Raw genomic sequence first — 24965 nt, forward strand, 5'->3', positions numbered from 1 at the left:
TTTTTCCCAGTGCTAGCACGCTGGGTTTTTCTCCTAGGGGGTTTTTTCCACCCCTGGGAGTCAGCCGACATTGGCTTAATGTAGCACCATCTTGTATATGTTACATATTACCACGCTTGCTTGTACAGCTTATTTTTAACCATTTCTCTTTTTTCTGTGCTCCTAATATGTAAAGCTGCTTTGAAACAATTACAAATTGTAAAAAGCGCTATATAAATAAATTTGACTTGACTTGACTTGACTTGACCTCTTCCAGCAGCAATCTAGTTTTCCCAGGAGGTCTCCCATCCAGGTACTAACCAGGCTCAGCCCTGCTTAGCTTCAGTGGGTAACCAGTATTGGGTTACAGGGTGATATGGCTACTGGAAAAGCTACACTGTTTTAAAAGTAACTGATCCACTGAAAAGCTGCTGAAAAATGTAGTTAAGCTATTAGCATCGCTACTTGTAGCTGGCTACTCCCCAACACTGCCCTGCTATACCGAACCATGACTTCAAAACCAAGGTACGTACCTAACCATCAGTTTTGTCTACTGTTACACTTCTACCTTAGGGTTCCCATTTTAGATTGGGGTGGCTTCAACATTCTTCTGTGCAGATTCAGCCACTCTTAACAAACATCACACCACAGGAAAATCTGATGCAATAATCTGTAGAACCATCAAAATAATCTGGACTTTACCCAGTGCATGCTGAAAGGGGAGAAATCGGTCCAAGATCGGCCTGAGTATCATGTAGTGTGTGGCAGCCTTTAGATTCATTGTTGCATACAATGTCAAACAATTTTTTATATATATTTTCCCTTGTCAGACATTGTGGGAGTAGGTCTTTTTGAATTTTGTTGCAAAATGCTATATTATGGTGTGGTGTTAAGAAAAATCAATATGTCTTAAGCATGATGCCTTGAAGGTACTTTTTCATATGAAAAGCCAACATATTAAAATGCTATGATCGAGGAAAATATATCATCCAGGGGCGCATCTGGTACTCACAAACAAAACTACGGAGAACACTAGAAGGGGGACAAAATATCAAAAATAGTAAGTGGATTCTGTTGTGAAGCACGAAAATCCACATCCAAGCACTTGCATAGTTTGAAAGGTTTGGTGGGGACATTATATCATTCTTTTTTTCTCGGGCAGTGAGAAAGAATTGCTGGAGTTCTATGGTTATATCAACTCAAGTAATTTGGAATATGATAAGTCTGAGATTAAATCCCATTTTTGGGATTTAACCATCAGAAAGGATACACATGGGAATCTACATACTTCTATCTATAGGAAACCTACTGATTAGAACACTCCTCTACATGGAGAAAGCTTTCATCCTCCATGGTTAATTAAGAACATTCTGTATATTCAGTTTCAGAGATTGAGACAAATATAGTTTGTCAATATTAAAATAAGCTTCTGCTAAAGCCCAGTCATTGAAGAGGGATGAACTTTTGAACAAAAAAACAGAAATTAAATACAGGTCCTATTAACAAGTTACATTTTGTCACAAGATACTGTAAAGAAGTGACACAAATCAGATTGTTCAACAGAATTGGAATATTTTACAAGTTGATGAGACTTTAAGGGAGTTTTCTTCCAGCTTCAAGATGAGAAACTTTGCTTAGAGGACCAAAAGGAAATTTTAGCTGTGGCAATTGTAATTATTGTATTAAAGCAGAACTAAGTAACTTTTTTTACCTTCATAAATAGTTTTCTAAGTCCTTACGATGGTTAATTGACTTGTAGTGGTGTATTTGAGGTGAGCACTAACCCCCTCTGGCACGTCTACGCCAGAATACAGCACTTGCAACTTGAGCTGCACCAACCCGAAACAATCTCGCCTCGTGTTCACGTTCACGCGAGTGACAAAATGCTTTACGGTAATTCAAAAACAATGTATATATTATGACTTTATAAGACAATTTCGAAAATTACCCACCTCCATCGAGTGTACTGTATTTGCAAATTACCCACCTCCTCTTTCTTGTACTGTATTTGCAAAACTACTGCGCTGGTGAGCGTTGTAGTCGTTGTAGTCCAGAGCTGCACTTAAAGTATTTACAACAGTGTGATTCACTGAAGGAAACTGTAGGTGGAGCTTCGCAAATCTTACTGAGTTCTGCTTTAACATGGTCCGCACAAATACATTTGAGGACAAAAGTCACAAGAAGAATTTCAAGATCACAGACTGCACACTGCAATTCCACTCATGCCATTTACAGACTGGAATGGTTTCTATGTGGGACTCACTAAGAGGAGGCTACTTGATAGAGTGGCTGAACATAGATATGCAATACGGACTGGTAAAATGAATTATCCGATGGGGAAACATTTTATACAGGCCAAACATGGTAGTGATAGCAACTTGAAGGTCATTGGAATAGAACGTGACAATGAATATCAGAGGTGGAGATAGACGTAGGAGGTTAAAACAATGATAAACCTATTGGATACATACAGGTGCTGGTCATATAATTAGAATATCATCAAAAAGTTGATTTATTTCACTAATTCCATTCAAAAAGTGAAACTTGTACATTATATTCATTCATTACACACAGACTGATATATTTCAAATGTTTATTTCTTTTAATTTTGATGATTATAACTGACACCTAAGGAAAATCCCAAATTCATTATATCAGAAAATTAGAATATTACTTAAGACCAATACAAAGAATGGATTTTTAGAAATCTTGGCCAACTGAAAAGTATGAATATGAAAAGTATGAGCATGTACAGCACTCAATACTTAGTTGGGCCTCCTTTTGCCTGAATTACTGCAGCAATGCGTCATGGCATGGAGTCGATCAGTCTGTGGCACTGCTCAGGTATTATGAGAGCCCAGGTTGCTCTGATAGTGGCCTTCAGCTCTTCTGCATTGTTGGGTCTGGCATATCGCATCTTCCTCTTCACAATACCCCATAGATTTTCTATGGGGTTAAGGTCAGGCGAGTTTACTGGCCAATTAAGAACAGGGATACCATGGTCCTTAAACCAGGTACTGGTAGCTTTGGCACTGTGTGCAGGTGCCAAGTCCTGTTGGAAAATGATATCTGCATCTCCATAAAGTTGGTCAGCAGCAGGAAGCATGAAGTGCTCTAAAACATCCTGGTATATGGCTGTGTTGACCTTGGACCTCAGAAAACACAGTGGACCAACACCAGCAGATGACATGGCACCCCAAACCATCACTGACTGTGGAAACTTTACACTGGACCTCAAGCAACGTGGATTATGTGCCTCTCCTCTCTTCCTCCAGACTCTGGGACCCTGATTTCCAAAGGAAATGCAAAATTTACTTTCATCAGAGAACATAACTTTGGACCACTCAGCAGCAGTCCAGTCCTTTTTGTCTTTAGCCCAGGCGAGACGCTTCTGACGCTGTCTGTTGTTCAAGAGTGGCTTGACACAAGGAATGCGACAGCTGAAACCCATGTCTTGCATATGTCTGTGCGTAGTGGTTCTTGAAGCACTGACTCCAGCTGCAGTCCACTCTTTGTGAATCTCCCCCACATTTTTGAATGGGTTTTGTTTCACAATCCTCTCCAGGGTGCAGTTATCCCTATTGCTTGTACACTTTTTTTCTACCACATCTTTTCCTTCCCTTCGCCTCTCTATTAATGTGCTTGGACACAGAGCTCTGTGAACAGCCAGCCTCTTTTGCAATGACCTTTTGTGTCTTGCCCTCCTTGTGCAAGGTGTTGTCTTTTGGACAACCATTGTCAAGTCAGCAGTCTTCCCCATGATTGTGTAGCTTACAGAACTAGACTGAGAGACCATTTAAAGGCCTTTGCAGGTGTTTTGAGTTAATTAGCTGATTAGAGTGTAGCACCAGGTGTCTTCAATATTGAACCTTTTCACAATATTCTCATTTTCTGAGATACTGAATTTGGGATTTTCCTTAGTTGTCAGTTATAATCATCAAAATGAAAAGAAATAAACATTTGAAATATATCAGTCTGTGTGTAATGAATGAATATAATATACAAGTTTCACGTTTTGAATGGAATTAGTGAAATAAATCAACTTTTTGATGATATTCTAATTATATGACTAGCACCTGTACACTGAATGCTCTTGCATATCCTGGGCTTAAAGGATTAGTTCACCTAAAAATGAAAAATATGTCATTTTGTTACTCACCCTCATGTCGTTCCATACCTGTAAGACCTTTGTTCATCTTCGGAACACAAATGAAGGTATTTTTGATAAAATCCGATGGCTTAGTGAGGCCTCTATTGCCAGCAAGATTATTTACTTTTTCAATGTCCAGAAAGCTACTAAAGACATAGCCTATCTAAAAAAGGTAATATGAGTACAGTGGTTCAACCTTAATATTATAAAGCAATGAGAATACTTTTTGCGTATTCTCGACAACATTTTTCCAACAATATCTAATAATGGGCGATTTCAAAACACTGCTTCATGAAGCTTCAAAGATTTATGAATCTTTTGTTTTGAATCAGTGGTTTGGAGCACGTATCAAACTGCCAAAATCACGTGAACTATTAAAATTTCAAAACCCTTATGACGTAACAAAGCCTCTGTAGCACGCCTGTCGTCCGGCTGACAGTGCTGCAGTCAATTTTTTCTGTTTGAACAAACAATGAGTCAGACAAGGTTATGATGCTTCCAATAACAGAGTCGCTCTTGTAATGTTTATTACAAAAATTCAAATATATAAATGTATATTTTGCAATGTTTTGTCACCTTACATGTGACTCTTTTAAACCAAACATCAATAAACATGTTTCATTATCCTCGTAAGCATCTTTTGTCTTATGCTCAGGTGGTATCCCTCAGATAACTCAAAACTTCTTACTAGGGCTGCACGATATATCGCATGAGATTGTCACGCGCATTTCGTCAGTAAAGCCGGTTCCCTGATTACCGCTAAATCGCCATCACCTGCTTTCAAATGGTGCGGCATTTAATAGACAGAGCCGTAGATCACTGAAAAGCCTTTACTGACGAAATGCGCGTGACAATCTCATGCGATATATCGTGCAGCCCTACTTCTTACCATAAACATACATCACATATCACCATCTCTGTTGTATGTTCAAATGTGTACTACTAACCACTGCAAAACTGAATATTCGAGCAAACCACTGGTTATATAAACAAAACTAAACTACTGGATACAGCAGTTTAATTATAATTTTTTCCAAAATAAGTAAAACATTTTATCTTATACAAATATCAACCATATATAACTATATAATGTTCAAAAACTACAAATATATAATATTCAAAGATTATATATATATATATACCTCTGATGATTTATCCATACACAACTCTATATACTATAAACACTATAAACACATCAAACATGACATTACGACGGGTATTCAGCGTGTTGAAGCCTTTAACCATTCAGATTTTATTATATCAATACTAGTCCTGACGCGGGACTCTCGCGAATGAAACACTATTTTCATGAACACAACACTGTCTCGTTTTCACATCTTAACGTTACTCATAAACTATATTTTATCCTCCTAGGACAACATAAGCATGTTATTAACATATTGTTTCATGTTTTAAGTCTTTGGTGATCGATTTCACCCACCTGTTTGAACAAACAATGAGTCAGACAAGGTTATGATGCTTCCAATAAGAGTCGCTCTCATAATGGCGGCTTCTTCACTGCGACTCATAGTTACCCACAGTCTCTGATCAGCACCTTGTCTCCCCCTACTGTCCACATGAGGGTATTACGCATCACAAATCCAACATAATAACACTAATTGAAACAATATCATAAGCACAGTAAAACAATAAAACACTTTGGAAAAAGGAAATAAAAAAATAATTATTTCTGTGACTATACATACAGGGTGTCACACCTCATTTACTGAAATCACATAATTTTGGCACTCTGAACTACTGATTCGAAACAAAATATTTGTAAAGCTTCAAAGCTTCATGAAGCTGAAAGGACATGCTTAACCTTGCCTGACTTGAAGTCAGCATCTCTGAGCCAAAATAAAATAGAGCCCGAGACAGGTCAAAAGACACTCTACCAAGGTGGCCAAAAAAAAGGCCCACATTGGATGTCACTGTCCAACTGGAGCTTCAGTGTTATGACAGTTTATCAAGGCGGTATCCCGGAGGGCCAAACACTTAATGACACTGCCTATATACTATAGCTCAGGTGAGCGGAGGCCTAGGTAGAATGAGTCACAAGAGTGAAGGGAGGCCTGCCAAACAGAATGACTCGTGGAAGCCAGCCAAACTTAACTAAAAAACAGTTATCAAGGCAGCCACAGAGAAGGCTGAACAGTGATGTCACTGTTTAAATGGAGCTCAGGTGAGCGGAGGCCTCAGTAAAACAATTCTCTAAAATGAGGAGGCCAAACACACTCAACCTAAAAGACAAACTTTCAAGGTGGGGGGCTCAGAGGGGGGCGAAGGCCTAGGCAGAACGATACTCAGATTGTGATGAAGTCAAACTACACTTAATCTTAGGGTGCTTTCACATTAGCACTTTTGGTGCGCACCCGGGTTTGATTTACGTCAGAGTTCTGTACATTTGGATGATGAGAACACTGTCTTCTGTACTGCATTATACGAATGACAGTCCGCAACGGTTTGAGTTAAAAATCATAATTTGTGTTCTACTGAAGAAACAAAGTCACCTACATCTTGGATGCCCTGGGGGTAAGCAGATAAACATCAAATTTTCATTTTTGGGTGAACTACCTTTAATAGTTACTTGAGTAAGATTAAAAAAGTATCCAATGAAAAAACTACTCAAGTAGCTCAAGTACTCAAGTATATATATATACTTATATACGCATAGGGATGGGCAGTATTTATGATACATGTATTTCAAATACATATTTGTAATTTGTATTTGATAGGGTTGATGAAAATGGCTTTGTATTTTGTATCAAAATACTTTAGTGTTTTGTATTTTTAAAATACTGTAAAATACTTTGTAAGAAGTCTACATGATGACATCAATAAAAAAATGTGGTAAAAATAGTTTACCAATTTACATGTTCTTGAAAACTATTAAAGTGAGCAGCAGCCCCCTATATTTATGATTAACAAATGGATAATTAGTTATGAACTAGTTGCTATGAATACTGGAGCCATCAGTTGTCTTCTTATGAATGACTTTTGAGTCATTGAGTCAGTGTTGCTGATGTAAAGTAGGCCCTTCATTACCAAACACCAAGTAACTAAATTAGGATACAATTATAAGTCATTTGCAAACTGTTAAAAATTAAACTGTTAGTTACTTTAAAACTAACCTTCATGTGGGAGATCACAGGGATATGTGAATATTTGATCTGTTAAATCCACAATATGTACATTTTTATTACGCCTTTTGTATTTATTTGTCACAGACACGTCAGGCTCCACCTTCCACCAATCACAGCGCACCCAATCACCAGAGTACTGATCACCGACACCTGCACCTCATCAAGCACCTCATTAACATCAGTATAAGAACACTCACACACTTCACTCCAGCGTCTCCTCGTGTGAGTTCCAGTCTGTGTGTGAGTGTTCCTTGTCTCCAGCGATCTCCATCTTCTCCAAGATTCATTGCATCTACAATCACAAAAGGACAATATTACCTCTCTGCACTTCAAGTATCTCCATTGCTTCATGATTCACTCACCTGCACTGCTGTTTACCCATACTGGTTTTAATAAACATCAATTACTGTGATTCCCTGTCTCTGTCCCTTCTGTACTGTAAAATTATTGCATTGCATATTGTATGTTTAGGGATGACAGATTGATAAGCAGATATTTATGAACATGACAAAATACTATAGTAATTTATATTAAATACTATAGTGTTTTTGAACCATAATATATTAAAGTACTTGAATTCATTTGTTGTGGTAATTCTATAGTTGCTGTGGAAATATAACACCTATAGTAATATAAACAAATTAACCTACTTTACCCAATACTGTACTAAGTTTTCTACAACTATAAGGTAGCCTATATTAAACTACAATACACTACAGTTTACTGTAGTAAAAACTAAAGCATACTACAGTATTTAGTACAATTGATTAGTTCACTATAGTTAATACTACATTATGCTGTAGCATTCAACATGTTGTACACTACAATTTACTGTAGTATGGTTCAAAAACACTACAGTATTTACTATATTACAATAGTATTTGTCATATCAGTGTGGCTCTGGTAAAAAAATAAAAAGTAGTGAAGACCACTGCACTAGTGACTCACAGGACGGGCCAGCCCCTCAATTCTCGCCCATGGTGCCGGTGTTGTGCTGAAAATTGATCTAAAAAAAATTGAATTTCCAAAATTGAATTTCTGAAATTCTGTTGCGTTATCAAACTTCTTGACAATCACAATAGGCTATATGCACAGTTACTTCCTGGTTGTCATCATTGTCAATGATTTCAGCACACTTGTAAAAACACATTAATTTAACTAAAATGTACAATAAATATTTAATATGAAGCTTTTTTTTCACATAAAAGTGTGAAAACTGATGGTCGAATTTAATTAAGCCAAGGAGGAACAATGAGATGTCTTTATAATTTTTTTTTTTTACAATCGGAAAAATAATTCTTCTCAAGATATAGCCAATTCTAATGGTTTGGCTACACTAAAACTAGTGCAAATGTAAAGGAGACACTATATTACAACTAAAAAGAGGTTTGAGTGCACTAAAGTCCAGGTACAAGACTTTTTACTGCTCCATTTGCACACTGTACATGTCACGTAACTCATGAAGACGAGATAGATCCAATTGCAGCAAAAGGTGTTTATTAAGGGCAAATCCAAAAGGCGTAATCCAGGGTACAGGCAAAGGTCATAATCCATAAACAGCAGTCCAAACATAAAACAAGAAACAAGAAAACTACAAACCAAAACGGGAGAACATGAAAACCAGGGATCAGACACGAGGGTGACATCAAACAATGAACCACAAGAACAGACAGAAACAACTCAGACTAAATAGACAGACACTAATGAGAAAATACACAACAGCTGGGTGCAATGATGAGTGGTGATTAGTCCGGGAAGTGTGTATGGGGAATGTAGTCCATGAGACAGGTGGAAATGACAGTCTGGGACGGAGTGCCCTCTAATGGCTGAAGGGCACTCTCACAGGTGATCGTGACAGTACATGGGTTTGAGCTTTATATTTAAATAGTTATTTTTCCAATACCTTGGCATTTTACACAAAGAAATAAGCTCAAAGAGGGGCTCAAATAAATATAATTTGAAACATGATGGGGCAAAAGTTAATAAGGGGCTGGGGCCACTTTTCTGTTATTATTTTTTATGTGAACATGAGCTAGACGGATGCGTATGACCATTGCGCTTGCATCTTGCATCTTCTGCAGCATCTCATGCATGACACTGCATTCTGAAAACGCAGTGCTCACGTTAAACAAAGTAAGACTTTTAAAAAGCCCATCTCAAGACCTTAACAGAAGTTTAAACATTAACAGAAGTTCCAGGGAACCCTCAGAGTCCAAGAGCCTTGTTTAAGAGTCTTTGTATATGGAACACATACATCCCAACATAAATAAACATTTTTTATTGTTAATAAGTTTTCTGTATTTGGATCACGCGGTCTTGAACCCCAGTGCCCCCACTACCCAGTGGTAGTCAAGGGCCCTTGGCACTGGCCCCATAGGCCCAGTTGGTAATCCATCCCTGGCTATAATTCATGTTTAAAATTGGGGGAAAAATACATTTTTTCGAGACATCAGCAGTATTGGTATTGGTGATACTGGCCTTCATTCATAAAAAGATGCCATTAAACAAGTATTTAAAATATACTGTTGTTTTTTATGTTGTTTTAATTTAGAGATTATATTTTATAATGTAATAATTTCACAGTTAAACGTATAAAAAAACGTAAGTGTTTTTAATTGCAAGTAATCACAGTAATGTGTGATTAATCAAGTTAATTTTTTTAATCGATTGACAGCACTTGTTTGTTTATGACGGGACCTTTAGCTCTCACTCAGGCTACCCATTCAAGCTTTCTCAAGCCAACATCAAAATTTGTTTAAAAACTTTAGCTTCTAGTCATAATAATAATAATAAAAACTTAATTGATTAGCATTATATAGCAGTGTTTTTACCTGCAGTCCTGGGGACCAGAATGTTTTAGATGTCTGTATTGTTAGAATCTAAATCTTGTGAGAGGCATGTGACTGTTTGCAAACGGATCTTCCAAAGTACCAGGTATCATTTCAACAATTGCAAACTTTCCTTCTCGAAAGACGATGATCTATCATTTAGTGGCATGTCACATGACACTCACAAGAGCCACAGCTGATATTGCAGAACTTTTTGATATTCAGTCAAAAACAGTTTGTGAACAGTTGTGGCATTGCATCAATTTTTTTTTTGGATTTTCTCAGACCACAGTCAGCTGTCAGACATCAGACACAACTGCATCATGTCTAGATAGATGGGGGGAAAAAATTCTGTACTTCCCGATCCCAATCACACAACTCTGACAAGAGATTGAATTGCCTTTCTGTAGGGTTTGTTTTGTTTCTTTCTTTAAATGATCTTTGTTAAAAAATCAATAAAATTTAAAGAAATTTAAAGAATGAGCATCAAACATCAAATTATGGCTTCCAAACCATGTTTTTGCCTTACCCTGTATCATTCCAAAATTAAATTTGAACGAATGTCTTAGAGGTTATCTTATTAATCAATTAATTAATTAAGTATTGTAAATTGAACTGCACATAGCTAAGTGTCAAAGTAACAATTATACATTCAACTTAATTGTAAACATGTACAAGCGTATCTTAATGCATTTTTAGGAAATGTTCAGTGTCATATATTTTTACCAATTTATGCCATCCTACAATAACTATTTTTGTCCAAGGACATGATGTTGCTGTCAGACCAATGTTTGCTGGGAAGCTACAACAAATTAACCTAAACCGAAATTGTGGTTCCCTGTATGCAGCATAGTTAAAGTCATTGTACTTGTGCTCTGTATGTGTGTGTATTTGGTTGTCTTTTTAGGTACAATATTGGTCATGAACTCTGCTTAGATTACCTATGGTACCTGGAATCCTCCTAATCTGTGTGGTATGAGTACATCAGTGTCTCAGAACAAAATTATTTAAAAAAAAGAAGACACATTTTTAAAAATAACTTTATGGGCCCTATCTTGCACCCAGCGCAATTGACTTTGTACACCGACGCATGTGTCATTCCTATTTTGCACCCGTGCAAAGCACGCTTTTCCCTCCACAGAAGCACGTCGCTAAACTAGTGAATGAACTTGCGCTCCCTGGGCGGTTCAGCGCAAAAAAGGAGGTGTGTTCAGGCGCATTGCCCGCGCATTGCTATTTTAAGGAGCTGAAAATAGACTGCGCCATAGATCAACTCAAACCTGGTCTAAAGTCAATGGCGCAATATTTTTTTGTTAGAGCGCGTTGGTAGAAACTGCGCCTCTGGGCGCGTCCACAGTGCGCGTTGACTTTGCTTATTACACACAGGGATGCGCATCACACAAACATGCCAAATATTAAAAACAAAAGGATTACAGTGTAAAAGAATATTATTGTGTAGGCTACATAAATATAAAAATGTAATGATGAATAGTCATTGCGTGTATTAGAATTAGGCTACCTATTTTCAATTCAGCCTATTACTACTTATAATGATGAACGAAATTGGCTAATTAATTGAACAATCGTGCCAATACACACACACACATATATATTAACTGACTCATCGCGTGTACGCAATGTAAATAGCAATCCGCCATGGCGCGAGCGCATCTCGCTCTTAAAGGGAATGGGAGATGACACTCTGATTGGTTTATTTCACGTTACGCCCAAACCACACCTATGAATAATGAAGCTACTTCAGACCAACCCATTTTAGATTTGCGCCGGGCGCAAGAGCCATTTATCCCGCCGGGAAAATAGCAACAGCGCCGAGACCCGCCCACAAAGTTACTTGCGCTTCGCGCTTTGACACTTGCGTTTCAGATCGTTAAAATAGGGCCCTATATATTAAATGTCTATATTCCTCTAATGTATGGTGTTGAGAAACATATCAGAGCCTTGTGCCTTTCAAGACTAAAAAAGGGAACTATTTCAAAATGACATCCTCTGCATTAATGTGAACTTTTGCCAGCTAGCTTTCTGAAGTCCACACCCCCTGTGAGTTTGATGAATAAAGCATTCTGACGATCACTGCATTCTCATAGAACACACATGGCAATCATGGAGTCTAGAGCATTGTGTCTGCTGATGCTCTGCTGTTTTATCGATGTCTGCAACCTTCATCCGCTCATTCATCCCAGTAATGGACTTGGTGTGTGTCGTAAAAACTCAGGTTTGACAGCGCTGGAGGTTCTACCAGGTGGAGGCTGGGATAACCTGCGCAACATAGACATGGGACGGGTGATGAATCTGAGCTATTCCCAGTGTCAGACCACAGAAGACGGTGTCTATCTCATTCCAGATGAAGTTTTTGTCATACCACAGAAGGTGAGCGGAGTGGAAACACACTCAGAGATCATCATGTCATGGCTGAACCAGACAAGCTCTACGTCAAGCTCCATTAATGCTGATGGTTCTTTCCTTTCTGCGCTTAACGGAAAATACTCTGAAGAAAACAAACGCATGAAAACCCACCAAGTGAAAGATAATTCTGTAACATCACGGGTTCAAGTAAGTCAAAACCACAATAATGCACATTCAGCTATTGTACATATTATCTTTTAAATTTGCTGAAGATAAATTTGTTAGAACTTAAAATTTTTTAATGTTTATTATTTTATTATTAAAAAGTGTGTTTTTATTTCATATGTGCAGTATGATTCAGTACCTGATAACCATAATTACCCTCCTTCAGTACTTTGAAACATCTTCTGCTACATATAAACAAAACACTCTCAAAGTATACTTTTGTTTGAATGATGATATTCAATAGAGTATAATCTTACATTTATCATTATTATTATTATGACTGTGCAGAAAAGATTCATAAGAACTTTTTTTCAAACTGAGTCATCATTAAATGTCATCAAAAATGTCATGTATATATATATATATATATATATATATATATATATATACACAGAGACATTTCTTTTCTTTTTTCTTTTTTCCAGATCCGTAACCGGCTGTACACAGTAAAGGCGTATCCTGACTTCACTCTGGACTCCCGCTTCGCTCAACAGGCGGTGGAAATCGCAGATGCTATTGAGAACAATCAAACCCGTCTTGCAACTTACCTGTCAGAGAAACTCATACTTGATTATGGTACCCATGTCATTACAAGTGTTGATGCTGGTGCTACTTTGGTGCAAGAGGATTATTTAAAAAAGTCTTTTGTCTCCAGCAGTCAGTCCGATATGTCTTCTGTTTCTGCATCAGCAGGCTTGAACTTTTTCCACAAACTTAAGTTTGATATTAGCAGCAAGGAATCCCAAGAAAGTTCACAAACTCAGGGGTATCAGAGTAACATTGCATATTCTTTAATTCAGAGCCATGGTGGAGCTTTATTCTACCCAGGCATGACTCTGCAGAAGTGGCAAGAGAGTACGCTCAATAATCTGGTGGCTATTGACCGCTCTGGACTGCCGCTGCACTATTTTCTTAATCCATCCACATTCCCAGACCTCCCAGCACTAACAGTTAATAAAATGGCTTCATCAGTTCAGCAGGCTGCACTGAAATACTATAGGATAAACAAACGTCCAGGGTGTGTAAATCCAGATTCCCCAAATTTTAACTTCCAGGCAAACATAGATGATGCTTCCTGTGAGGGTCCAGTCACCAATCTTAGCTTTGGTGGAATTTACCAACAATGCACTTCACTGATAGATGGAGATACTTTCTGTTATGAGACAGCACAGACAAATCCAGCAACTGGTGGTTATTCATGTCCTGGAGGATTCTCAGGCGCCATATTAAATTCTGAAATACTGGAAAGTGTTTACACTGCTGAATGCATACCAAATTTTCCATTTTTCCAATGTGTCTTTACCAAAAAAGCACGAATTGACACCTACTGGTGTTTCTCAAATGGGAAAATCTCTGAGTACTCTGGATATCTGTTTGGAGGTCTGTTTGGACCATTTTTACAAAACCCTCTGACCAAATCCAATAGCTGTCCTCCAAACTACTTTGCTCTAAAGTTCTTGTCTAATGGCATGATGGTTTGTCTGAGCAAAGATTATGAGGCCGGAACAAGATTCTCTGTGCCATTTGGTGGTTTCTTCAGCTGCCAGTCTGGAAACCCTCTCTCCAATGGTCAATCTCGCTGTCCACCTCAGTTCAGCCAACATCTTGCTGCCATTAGTGATGGCTGTGAGGTGCTGTACTGTGTCCAGTCTGGTGCGTTCACTGAGGGTCAGTTAAATCCAATCCGTCTCCCACCATTCATAAGAAAACCACTGGTTGGCATGAATGCGACAAATACTGTAACTGTAATGACAGAAGGTGATCGTTCTTGGGTGAGAGATGGAGAAAATAAGAAGTGGCGACTGGCAAAGCCTGGTGAGGTTAACCGAATGGATATAGTGTCCGAGTCTGACATGTCATCTTCTCAAATGTCTGGAGGAGAAATAGCTGGTGTAGCTGTTGGTGTGATGGTTCTCATTGCTCTTGTGGTTGCAGGAACTGTGTTTTTAATGAAAAAAAGGCGATCTTCTGGCCTCAGGGTGACCGGAGGTTATCAAGAACTTTAAAGTGAGGCCAAATTAGGCAGTGTAGAGGGAACAAGAGAGAACAGTATGAGGAACATTAATTAAAACACCACTGGCATAACAACTAATGATCTTTTCTAAATAATTATTTTTTACTTAGTGATTTGTGTAAAGAAGTACCATTGTGATTCACGTTTGTAATCAGCAGAATTATAATAAAAATAAACAGTAAGTAAAGGTTTATTCTCATGAATCAGTGATTATTATTCTATTGTTTGACATGGTGTTTGTTGAAATATCTAAATGGTAATAAGTTTTACATTTCATACATTTTTAAATTTTACAAGTATTTTTCTTGAAAAACTCAATCAGTTAACAAGAACCAAATTGGTCACAATTGTTGTAATGTATCTTACAATTCTTAATATTAATAATGGAATAATGGATTAATATTAATAATGGAATTCAATTAACTTTGTTCGTTCTAAATTATTAGGGAAAAACCCTATTGTAATTGTTAGGATTTTCAAACAACAATATTGTGCCTTTGAAGGGGAAAAAAAGTTTAAATTTCTATTCACGCCTGTGACGGTATGCCAGAAAGTTTGAAGTGGGTGTGGCCACTTTTACTAAAACAACTATCAATCTTAAAGAGTATGAGGTCTCTGCAGAACAAAAAGGGGCGTTTCCCAATTATAGGGTGTTGTCAAACTGAAATAGGCATTTTTCAACCTCTTTAACCTGATTTGCACAAATTGAGTGGGAGAATCCCGAAAAAAAAAAAAAAAATGGAGATCTCCTGTATATGAAGTGTATTGTTGTAAACTAGCAGTTGTTTAACGTTTCATTTGTGTGAATATGCTTGCTAGCCCGTTGTAAAGAGCTCCAAAGCAATCTAAATCCACTCACAATCTATAACGTGACCATTTAGCTAACATTCACTATTCTATTTGATGAATCTGTTGGTCACTTGATTTGTTTTAGTTGTGATCAGGTTGTGATCAATAAAATGATTATAAAGTTTAAAGTCTTCAGAGTCATCATATCAGGTTAACACTTTCTTTATTGAAATGCTTGTACAAGATCAGTAAAGTGTCACTACTATACATGTAAAGCTCATACTGTACAAATACAATTTAAAGAGCATATTGCAGGTTAAATTTTTGTTTCGAGATGAATATATAACCTTGTACGAAAATAGGGGAGAGTGGGCAAAACCTAACGCTTTTTGACTTTCTCAGTTTGTGTAAATCTACTTTGGGTTCAGAGAATTTCTTTTGTTCCACATTAATTTCACATGTCTGGTACAAATATGTGGCTTTGTTTCATTAATACAGTGTATACTTTTTCTTTATTTACCTCGAAAGAAGGGAAGAATGGAAACAGATTAACACTGAGCATCACAAAACAAGCTACTAAATCACAAAAAAGATTTAGTTGATCTGGTACAAATATGTGGCTTTGTTTCATTATTGGAGTGTATACTTTTTTTTTTATTTACTCCAAAAGAAGGGAAGTGAAATATGACAACATGCCCCATAGGTGGAGCACATTGTATAATGCAGTGGTTCCCAAACTTTTTAGCTTGGAGTACCCCCTGAAGGGATTACCATCCTTCTGCGTACCCCCTCTCTTCCACTTCGACTGCAGTCACACCTTTACCATTAAGGGACAATATTTGCCCCCTAAATTGATTTTCCAGTGCTTTTTTTTTTTTTACCTTTATGAATAATTTTATGAAATAAATGTTTTAAATAAAAAAAATTTCAATAGAGAAATATGCAATGATGGTAAAACTAAGTAAATAAAAATATTAAACTAAAACCGCCAGTAGGTGGCAGTAAGTCACTGTTTTTATGAGTGAGTCATCGAGTCATTCATTCGGTAACGAAACAAGTGGCTGTGAATGAATTATTGAAACATTGACTCTCACGATTTGTTCAAAGCTGCAGAATTGTTCGCGAAACAGACATGTGTTGTAGTTCTGCTTTGGTTTTCGTTAGAGCTATTATTTCACAGTGCTGTTTAAAATGTTGGCTACATTTTACGTGTATGTCACGTTTGCAGTCGTGGATATTTGGGAACAATTGCATTCTTGTTCGTTATCATGATTAAATACAAGATCTCACACAAGGTATGTTTTTGTACCGGAGAAATCTAAATTAATCCATTATCTGTGTCTATATTTGTTCTTCATGCGAGTAAGTGCCAAATCTCCACTTTTACAAAGGTGCATTGTCGAGAACGACAGTAATTTAGTGCGATTTAAGGCAGCAGACTGCACGCAATCTATCATATACATGCTGCTTGTGTGGATACAGTCACTTTTGACTGCAAATGATGAGGTAATTTGATTAAATGTACTGGATTTACGACATTTTGGCAGTTAGAAATACATGCTCTATTTTAATATTATTTTAAGGTAGAATTAAATGAACTACTCAGCATTTTGTTTGTGTACCCCCTATTGTCACCTCACGTACCCCCAGGGGTACGCGTACCTCAGTTTGAGAACCGCTGGTATAATGTGATGGGGCACGTTGTGACATGACCATATGATATGACAGCTAAAAATTTTATCTGACTTAATTAAAAAAAATATACATGACAAACTAAAATATTTTGTCAATAAAATACAATAATTCTTTTTTTTTCATATAAAATAATAGCATTTTTTTTTAGAAATTTAAATAATTTTGAGGTTTGACACTGAACACTGCAGAATACAACTATACAGCCTAGATCAAAACAATACAAACAAACAGCTCAAGAAACACATTCAGAAAAACACAGAGCTGAACTCAACACTCTCCTCCCTCCACTCACAGCTCTCACTGAACACCAGACAAATAGATGAGCCAGTACCAATGCTGAACATTGCTTAAAATAATACTTTCTGGATGTTCAGGTCTTTTTTCACCTTTTTTCCCATGGTTTCTCAACAGATATTTCTGATTTTGCAGATTTGCAGATTTTGGGTGCATAAGATGTGAAGGATTCTATGGTCCAGTTAGTATTTTCACCCCATAATGGCCGCCGCACTACCGGAGCGCCATCTAGTGGCTGTTACCCAAAAATTATCAGAGTGTTGCTTCTTGGGTTCTATACTCTTTGACTCAGTGCAGAGAAGGTTGGTATTCAGTAACAGCGGCCATGCATCAGTGTGTTTTCTGTAGTTTTTGTATTCTATTTATCATCATCATGGTAAATTATTGTGTTTGTGGTGGTTACACAAACTCCAGCCTGTCAGGAGTCCAGTGGTTTACTTATAAGAAAAAGGATGGTGCTATCTTTCATGCCGGGATGTCTTTTGTGCAGATGAAGAGACGGGACTTCACTTCTGCATCTGCTTCTAAAAAACGCATTCACTTTAGACCGGAGGCTTATCATCCCCGCTATATGATGGAGTTCAACATTGTAATACTGCTGTAGCTAAATGATGATATTAAATGAATAAACTTACATATACAATGCCTCTTCACTGTATTTACTTGAATCAGTTTCAACACTGACAACTTCAACATATACCTTTCGAAAGGGAACTCAACTCTGTGTTTGAAACGCTATGGGGAACAATATATCCACGCCGCCATGCTTGAGGGGAGTGCATGCCAAAAAATGGCTAGACAAACGTCAAAACTAGCAGCTTCAACTGAAGTGCCAGAACAACTCCCCCTACGTGTTATACATAGGCTGTCAGTATCAGCATTCCCTATGGCCAACAGCCCAAGCTATAAGCCTCAAAGAGGCCTTCTGCAGAAGGCCTACCAAGACCGCTCAAGGCTTCTAGAACCAAGTTTCCTTCAAAGAAAGAGGGTACCTTTAAGGGAATGTGGCCAGGGGGCCCAAGGGAACCCCAGCAAGTCACTTGTCAGGGGAACATACTCGACCCTGAGTGCCACCAGGGAGACCTGACCTGGTCTACTTTACAGAAACCTAGTCTTGGCCAACAACCTGTTGGATCACAAAGTCTCCAATCGCATTTATTCAGAGAAGATATCCAGTAAGAGTGACTGCAAAAGAGGCAGTAACTAACTCAGACTAGAGCGTAGAGACGGGCATCCCGGAGAGCAAGACTCAGCTGAGTGCTTTTTACCCTTACCAATGAAGGGAGTAACACTCTACTCAATCCTAGGATCTACTCAGCGTGTGATTATTTGCACTGAGGAGGCTGTACACTCCAAAGGAATCCAAAAAGGAGAGTGGATAACAGCCTAGGGGCTGATCCTAATAGGGAGGCCTCAGAGAGGCCTTCAACCACTGACCAGCTTAGGGAGCTAAGTACTATGCAGGACAACCCTCAATCCCTAAGTACAGAGCTCAACCTAACAGATAAACTGTACTGTAGGCACAAAATCATGGAGGCCTGCCACATGATACAAATTCTATGAGTGTGTAACTGGGTATTTAGCCTGTCTTGTAGGGGGAATTTGTTAGAACTGCCCTGGAAGACTGAATAACGAAAGGATCATAGTCCCCGTTTTCAGTGCTTTTAGTCTTGTTATATACTAATGTATATATGTTGTGTCCTACTTTATTGAGATGCTTTCACTAAATAAAAGCAAATAATAAAAAAAAATACAATCTTTGAGTTTTCTTTTAATCTCACTAGGCCACAATCACCTTCAAAAGGTATTCCATTTACAAAACATGAATATACATTTATAAATGATTGATAAGTGATATACTAATATTTTATGAATGTTTCATAAATTCAGTTATAAGTCATTTATAAATTATTTGTTAATTATGAACAAATAATTTACAAAACATGGCTATACATTCATAAATGATTAATAAGTGATATGTTAACATTTTATGAATGTTTTATTAGTTCAGTTATGAGACACTTATAAGTTATTAGTTAATGATGAACAAATCATTTACAAAACATTACAATATATGTTCATAAATGATTAACAATTGTTATGCTAACAATTTACAAATGTGTTGTAAGTTATCTTAATTAAATAAATCAAACAGATCATTAGTAGATGGTTTATAAGTTATTAGTCAAGACATTATTTATCACTTATAATAACTGAAGTATTTATGACAAAATTGTTTTAGTATCATTATCTCAATAAACAATTGTTAATCATGAACAAATGAAGAACAAACCATTAGTAAATGATCAGTATATGATTTATTGATGAAGTTGTAAGCTGGTCTGTGTTCAAAAGCACAAACATGCAGGTATGCTAAAGCACTATTTTTAAGAAGAGTAATTTATTTGTTTTGAAGTGGATAAACATTTATAAATGCCTTACAGTCAGGTGATTCCAGTGGGTTATATTAAATCCTTTCACTCATCAGCACAGACTTGTGTTCTGTGTGGAGTGTGTGGGGTCTAGTGATGAAGTCATCCTCTGATCCGGATTTACCTTCCACTGAAGCTCACATCAGGTGCACAGAGTTAAACACTCCATGTGTGTCAGAGAAGACAGCTGTCTATACCCTCACCAGTCAGCACTTACACTGCACTACACACTACAAAGTGTTCAACACCTGTTATAGATGATGTGTAAATGCATGAATAAATCATTTACAAAGCTTCTGCATCCCCTATTCTAAAGTGTAAACTATTCTTCACTTGTAAATGTGTTATGTATCATTTGTAGACCTTTCTTTCCTGTTACAAATTATTTGTATATGTATACAAGTCATTTATAACACTTTCTGCATACCCTATTCTAAAGTGTAAACTACTCATCACTTATAAATGTCTTACATATCATTTGCAGATCTTCTTTATGAATTATATACAAACTGCAATTTGTAAATTTACCTTTTTTTGCCATATGCAAAGTATATCTTTCAGTTACAGGATATAAAAATCTATACGAATCCCGATATTTAAATTATATATTTTCATATAAAAATTATAATATTTTTATGCAAATATATTTTACTATTATATAGATATCTTTGAGCCCCTAACTCAACCCTTATATATAAACATGACCACTTTTTAGCCACTTCACAAAAATAAAAACGCAATATAGATATATTTACAGTGACTGTTATCTTAGTTGATATACTGTTGTATAAAAAGAATAATTTTAAGCTCCCTACTCCACCCTATAAACTTAAGCATAACCATTTTGACAATATACGTAGTGTAACAGGCAGATAAATGTACATTAGTCACAATAATTTATTTAAAACATTACAAAAAGCAGTATACAGAACAGACAAAACGACGCGTGTGCTACATTACCAGCGAAATGACAGCAAATCATAATTTTGTGTGAGTAACAGAATGAAATTAAAGTGTTTAATCGCTGCAAACATTCCTCTGATCTGCATTTCCATCCTTTTAAGCGTTGAATCTAACCATAGACAGTAAAAGAAATGGACACAGCGACCCCATTGGAACTCAATTGAGACAAGTGAAGCCCATTTTTAGCGATTTTTAGCACTTCCGTTTCTGACGCGCAGACTCAAACTAAGCTTGATGACGTCAGCAACCTGTCTGACAGATGTAAATCTTCTAGTAGCTGTGCGTGAAAACTGCCATCGTTAATCTTGCAGAGACGGCGAGCTTGAGCGGGGAGTTCTTTGGCGTGAGTGAGCAGGAGTAAGTATTCTGATTAATTATTTTGTATAGTATTTTAAAATGTAACGCCAGTACGCCATATTAAGTTAATGCATACTATTGCCTGCGAGCTTCTCCTCCTGTCTGTACGGTAATTTCTCTACTGTGCGACAGAGAGTCGAGTGGTTATGACGCAATCGTTAGCCTATTTTTTACAAAAACTGTTTCTACGGGGCTATAATGTAACATAGAAGGTAATGGAGCCCTTTATACATTGTCGTGTATCTTTAGAAATAAATAATGGACAAATGGAGTCTTTAAACGCCTCCGATGTAAAGTTATTCGCTGTCAAAGTGACGCCAAAATGAATGGGAGTCAATGGGATGCTAACGCAAGTGAAGTTCTGCTACAAGATGGCGGCACGCGGCCGACTTCAACTTCCGGTCGACTTCCTTGGGCACTGAATCTAACACAGCAACTTAAATTCGGCATATCGCAAACACTCTATAGTCGCAAATCATATGTGACAGCCAATAAGGAGCGAGGTTTGACGTCACTGCCGCAAACCTGTGTAGTATTGTTAGACGCGCCACTTTTAATTTGAAAGTTATGAAACAGCGGATTGATGCGATTATTAATGTATAATGGTTATATTACATTATAAGAATATTTTCCTCACACGATGGCATACGACTTCTGAAGACTTGAAAATAATGCAATGAAATAATGGACTACGTTTATTATCAGTTTATGGTGCGTTTTCATGTTATGGTGAGGAGCTGTTCCATGAAAAACAAGATAAAAATTAAATGATTAAGTGCTGGTTAAACGGTGGCAGAGTGTTGATTTATTTATTTATGTTTTTTTGTGATGGAGTGAGATGGATCATGTAACAGGAACATCTGCAAATGATATGTAAGACATTTATAAGTGATGAGTAATTTACACTTTAGAATAGGGTATGCAGAAAGTGTTATAAATGACTTGTATACATATACAAATAATTTGTAACAGGAAAGAAAGGTCTACAAATGATATGTAACACATTTACAAGTGAAGAATAGTTTACACTTTAGAATAGGGGATGCAGAAAGCTTTGTAAATGATTTATTCATGCATTTACACATCATCTATAACAGGTGTTGAACACTTTGTAGTGTGTACTGCAGTGTAAGTGCTGACTGGTGAGGGTATAGACAGCTGTCTTCTCTGACACACATGGAGTGTTTAACTCTGTGCACCTGATGTGAGCTTCAGTGGAAGGTAAATCCGGATCAGAGGATGACTTCATCACTAGACCTCACACACTCCACACAGAACACAAGTCTGTGCTGATGAGTGAAAGGATTTAATATAACCCACTGGAATCACCTGACTGTAAGGTATTTATAAATGTTTATCCACTTCAAAACAAATAAATTACTCTTCTTAAGAATAGTGCTTTAGCATACCTGCATGTTTGTGCTTTTGAACACAGACCAGCTTACAACTTCATCAATAAATCATATACTGATCATTTACTAATGATATTTTACTAATACCCATTAACTAATCACTGATCATTAATTAATGAAGTATAAATTACTTATAGCCAAATTAATAAAACTTTCATAAAATGTTAGTATATCACTTATTAATCATATATGAATGTATATTAATGTTTTGTAAATGATTTATTGAACATTATCTAATAAATTATAAATGACCTATAACTGAATTAATAAAACATTCATAAAATGTTAACATATCACTTATCAATCATTTATGAACATATAATCATGTTTTGTAAATGATTAGTTCATCATTAACTAATAATTTACAAGTGACTTATAACTGAACATTATTATAAAGTGTTACCCTCTATTGTTATACATTTGTATAACAGCTTTTATTAACCTACACAGTTGCACAGGGTAATTGTAATTGTAAAAACTTTATTGTTCCCCTTAGAGGCAATTTGTTCTGCAGCATGATAGATTTCTTACACCACATTGTTACGGATCCCTTGTTTCCCTGGACTCCATATCCCAAGATCCTCCTGTTCTCCTCACCTGCACTCACTTCCCTTGTCAGTTCCTCATCATCACGGATCACCTGCACCTGGACTCTATTGTCAGCACTCCTATATATTGCACTCACTCCCTGCACTCCTTGTCCGTTCTCTGTTGTGTTAACGTGTATGTTTGGTGTTCCTGCCTTGGTTTATTATATGTATTGTGGAAATCCGTATCTGCCTCGTCTCTCTACACCAGTACCGTAACAGAAGAACGGACCAAAGAACGACCGGATTTTCCACAGGAAAAAAAAAAAAAAAGAAAAAAATGGAGACTTTCACCGGCTCCCTGGATTCAGCTCCTCCAACGCCTCTCACCCTGACAGCCAGCGAACGCCTTATCGGGCTCCTGCAGGTAGGTCGTTCGCTGGAGAGGTATGTGGAGGAGTTCGTAGAGCTCGCTTATGTGTCTGACTGGCCTGAAGCAGTTTGATCTCCCTGTTTCTGGATGGACTAGATGATGACACCATCCGTTTTAGTGAACCCGATTATCGTTTCTCCTTAAGCGAAACCATAAATTCCATTTTATGGTTAAATGATTCCAAATTTATCGTGGATTGGGTTCAGGATGGGTGTCTGTCTCTAGTCCATCCAGAGACACGGTTGGCCGGGCCAGTCAGTCAACCTCCGGCTTCCTCCGCATACCTTTCCAGCGAACTCCCTGCCTGCCCCATGCTGGACCCACATGCCTCTACTGGGCCCAGTAAGCGGAGGAGGAGAAGAAAGCGGCTCCAGTATCTCCAGAGCCCGCTCCAGTATCTCCAGAGCCCGCTCCAGTGTCTCCAGAGCCCGCTCCAGTGTCTCCAGAGCCCGCTCCAGTGTCTCCAGAGCCCGCTCCAGTGTCTCCAGAGCCCGCTCCAGTATCTCCAGAGCCCGCTCCAGTGTCTCCAGAGCCCGCTCCAGTATCTCCAGAGCCCGCTCCAGTATCTCCAGAGCCCGCTCCAGTGTCTCCAGAGCCCGCTCCAGTGTCTCCAGACCCCGCTCCAGTGTCTCCAGAGCCCGCTCCAGTGTCTCCAGAGCCCGCTCCAGTATCTCCAGAGCCCGCTCCAGTGTCTCCAGAGCCCGCTCCAGTGTCTCCAGAGCCCGCTCCAGTGTCTCCAGAGCCCGCTCCAGTGTCTCCAGAGCCCGCTCCAGTATCTCCAGAGCCCGCTCCAGTCTCTCCAGAGCCCGCTCCAGTCTCTCCAGAGCCCGCTCCAGTCTCTCCAGAGCCCGCAACTATCCGTTTTGATGAACTTGTTTATCGTTTCTCCTTAAGCGAAACTATCAATTTAATTTTGTGGTTAAATGGGTCCAAATTCTTCGTGGATGAGGTTCAGGATCAGTGTATGTCTCCAGTCCATCCAGAGACACGGTTGGCCGGGCCAGTTAGTCAACCTCCGTCTTCCTCCGCATACCCCTCCAGCGAACTCCCTGCCTGCCCCACACGGAACCCACACTCCTCAACTGGGTCCCGAAAGCGGAGGAGGAGTAAGCAAGCCGCTCCAGTATCCCCAGAGCCCGCTCCAGTATCCCCAGAGCCCGCTCCAGTATCTCCAGAGCCCGCTCCAGTGTCTCCAGAGCCCGCTCCAGTATCTCCAGAGCCCGCTCCAGTATCTCCAGAGCCCGCTCCAGTATCTCCAGAGCCCGCTCCAGTATCTCCAGAGCCCGCTCCAGCCCTGTGCAAACCGCCAGATGATGCGGTCTGGTTAATTGACTTTTGGGCCGAGCCAAGTTCTCCAGTC

The 24965-nt window shown here is 38.2% G+C and overlaps 1 protein-coding gene and 1 pseudogene across 1 annotated transcript; one reads left to right on the top strand and one right to left on the bottom strand.

Annotated features, from left to right (window-relative positions):
* Nucleotides 1–250: 250 nt before the first annotated feature.
* Nucleotides 251–367, bottom strand: LOC125269426 (annotated as a pseudogene).
* An 11854-nt stretch (nucleotides 368–12221) lies between these two features.
* LOC125268091 (macrophage-expressed gene 1 protein-like) lies at nucleotides 12222–14695 on the top strand. The gene is made up of 2 exons (XM_048190200.1): nucleotides 12222–12671; nucleotides 13115–14695. Exons 1-2 carry the CDS (start codon nucleotides 12222–12224, stop codon nucleotides 14693–14695), a joined length of 2031 nt encoding a protein of 676 aa, XP_048046157.1.
* Nucleotides 14696–24965: the final 10270 nt, after the last annotated feature.

Source organism: Megalobrama amblycephala, linkage group LG5 (assembly GCF_018812025.1).
Source record: "Megalobrama amblycephala isolate DHTTF-2021 linkage group LG5, ASM1881202v1, whole genome shotgun sequence".
Lineage (NCBI taxonomy): Eukaryota > Metazoa > Chordata > Actinopteri > Cypriniformes > Xenocyprididae > Megalobrama > Megalobrama amblycephala.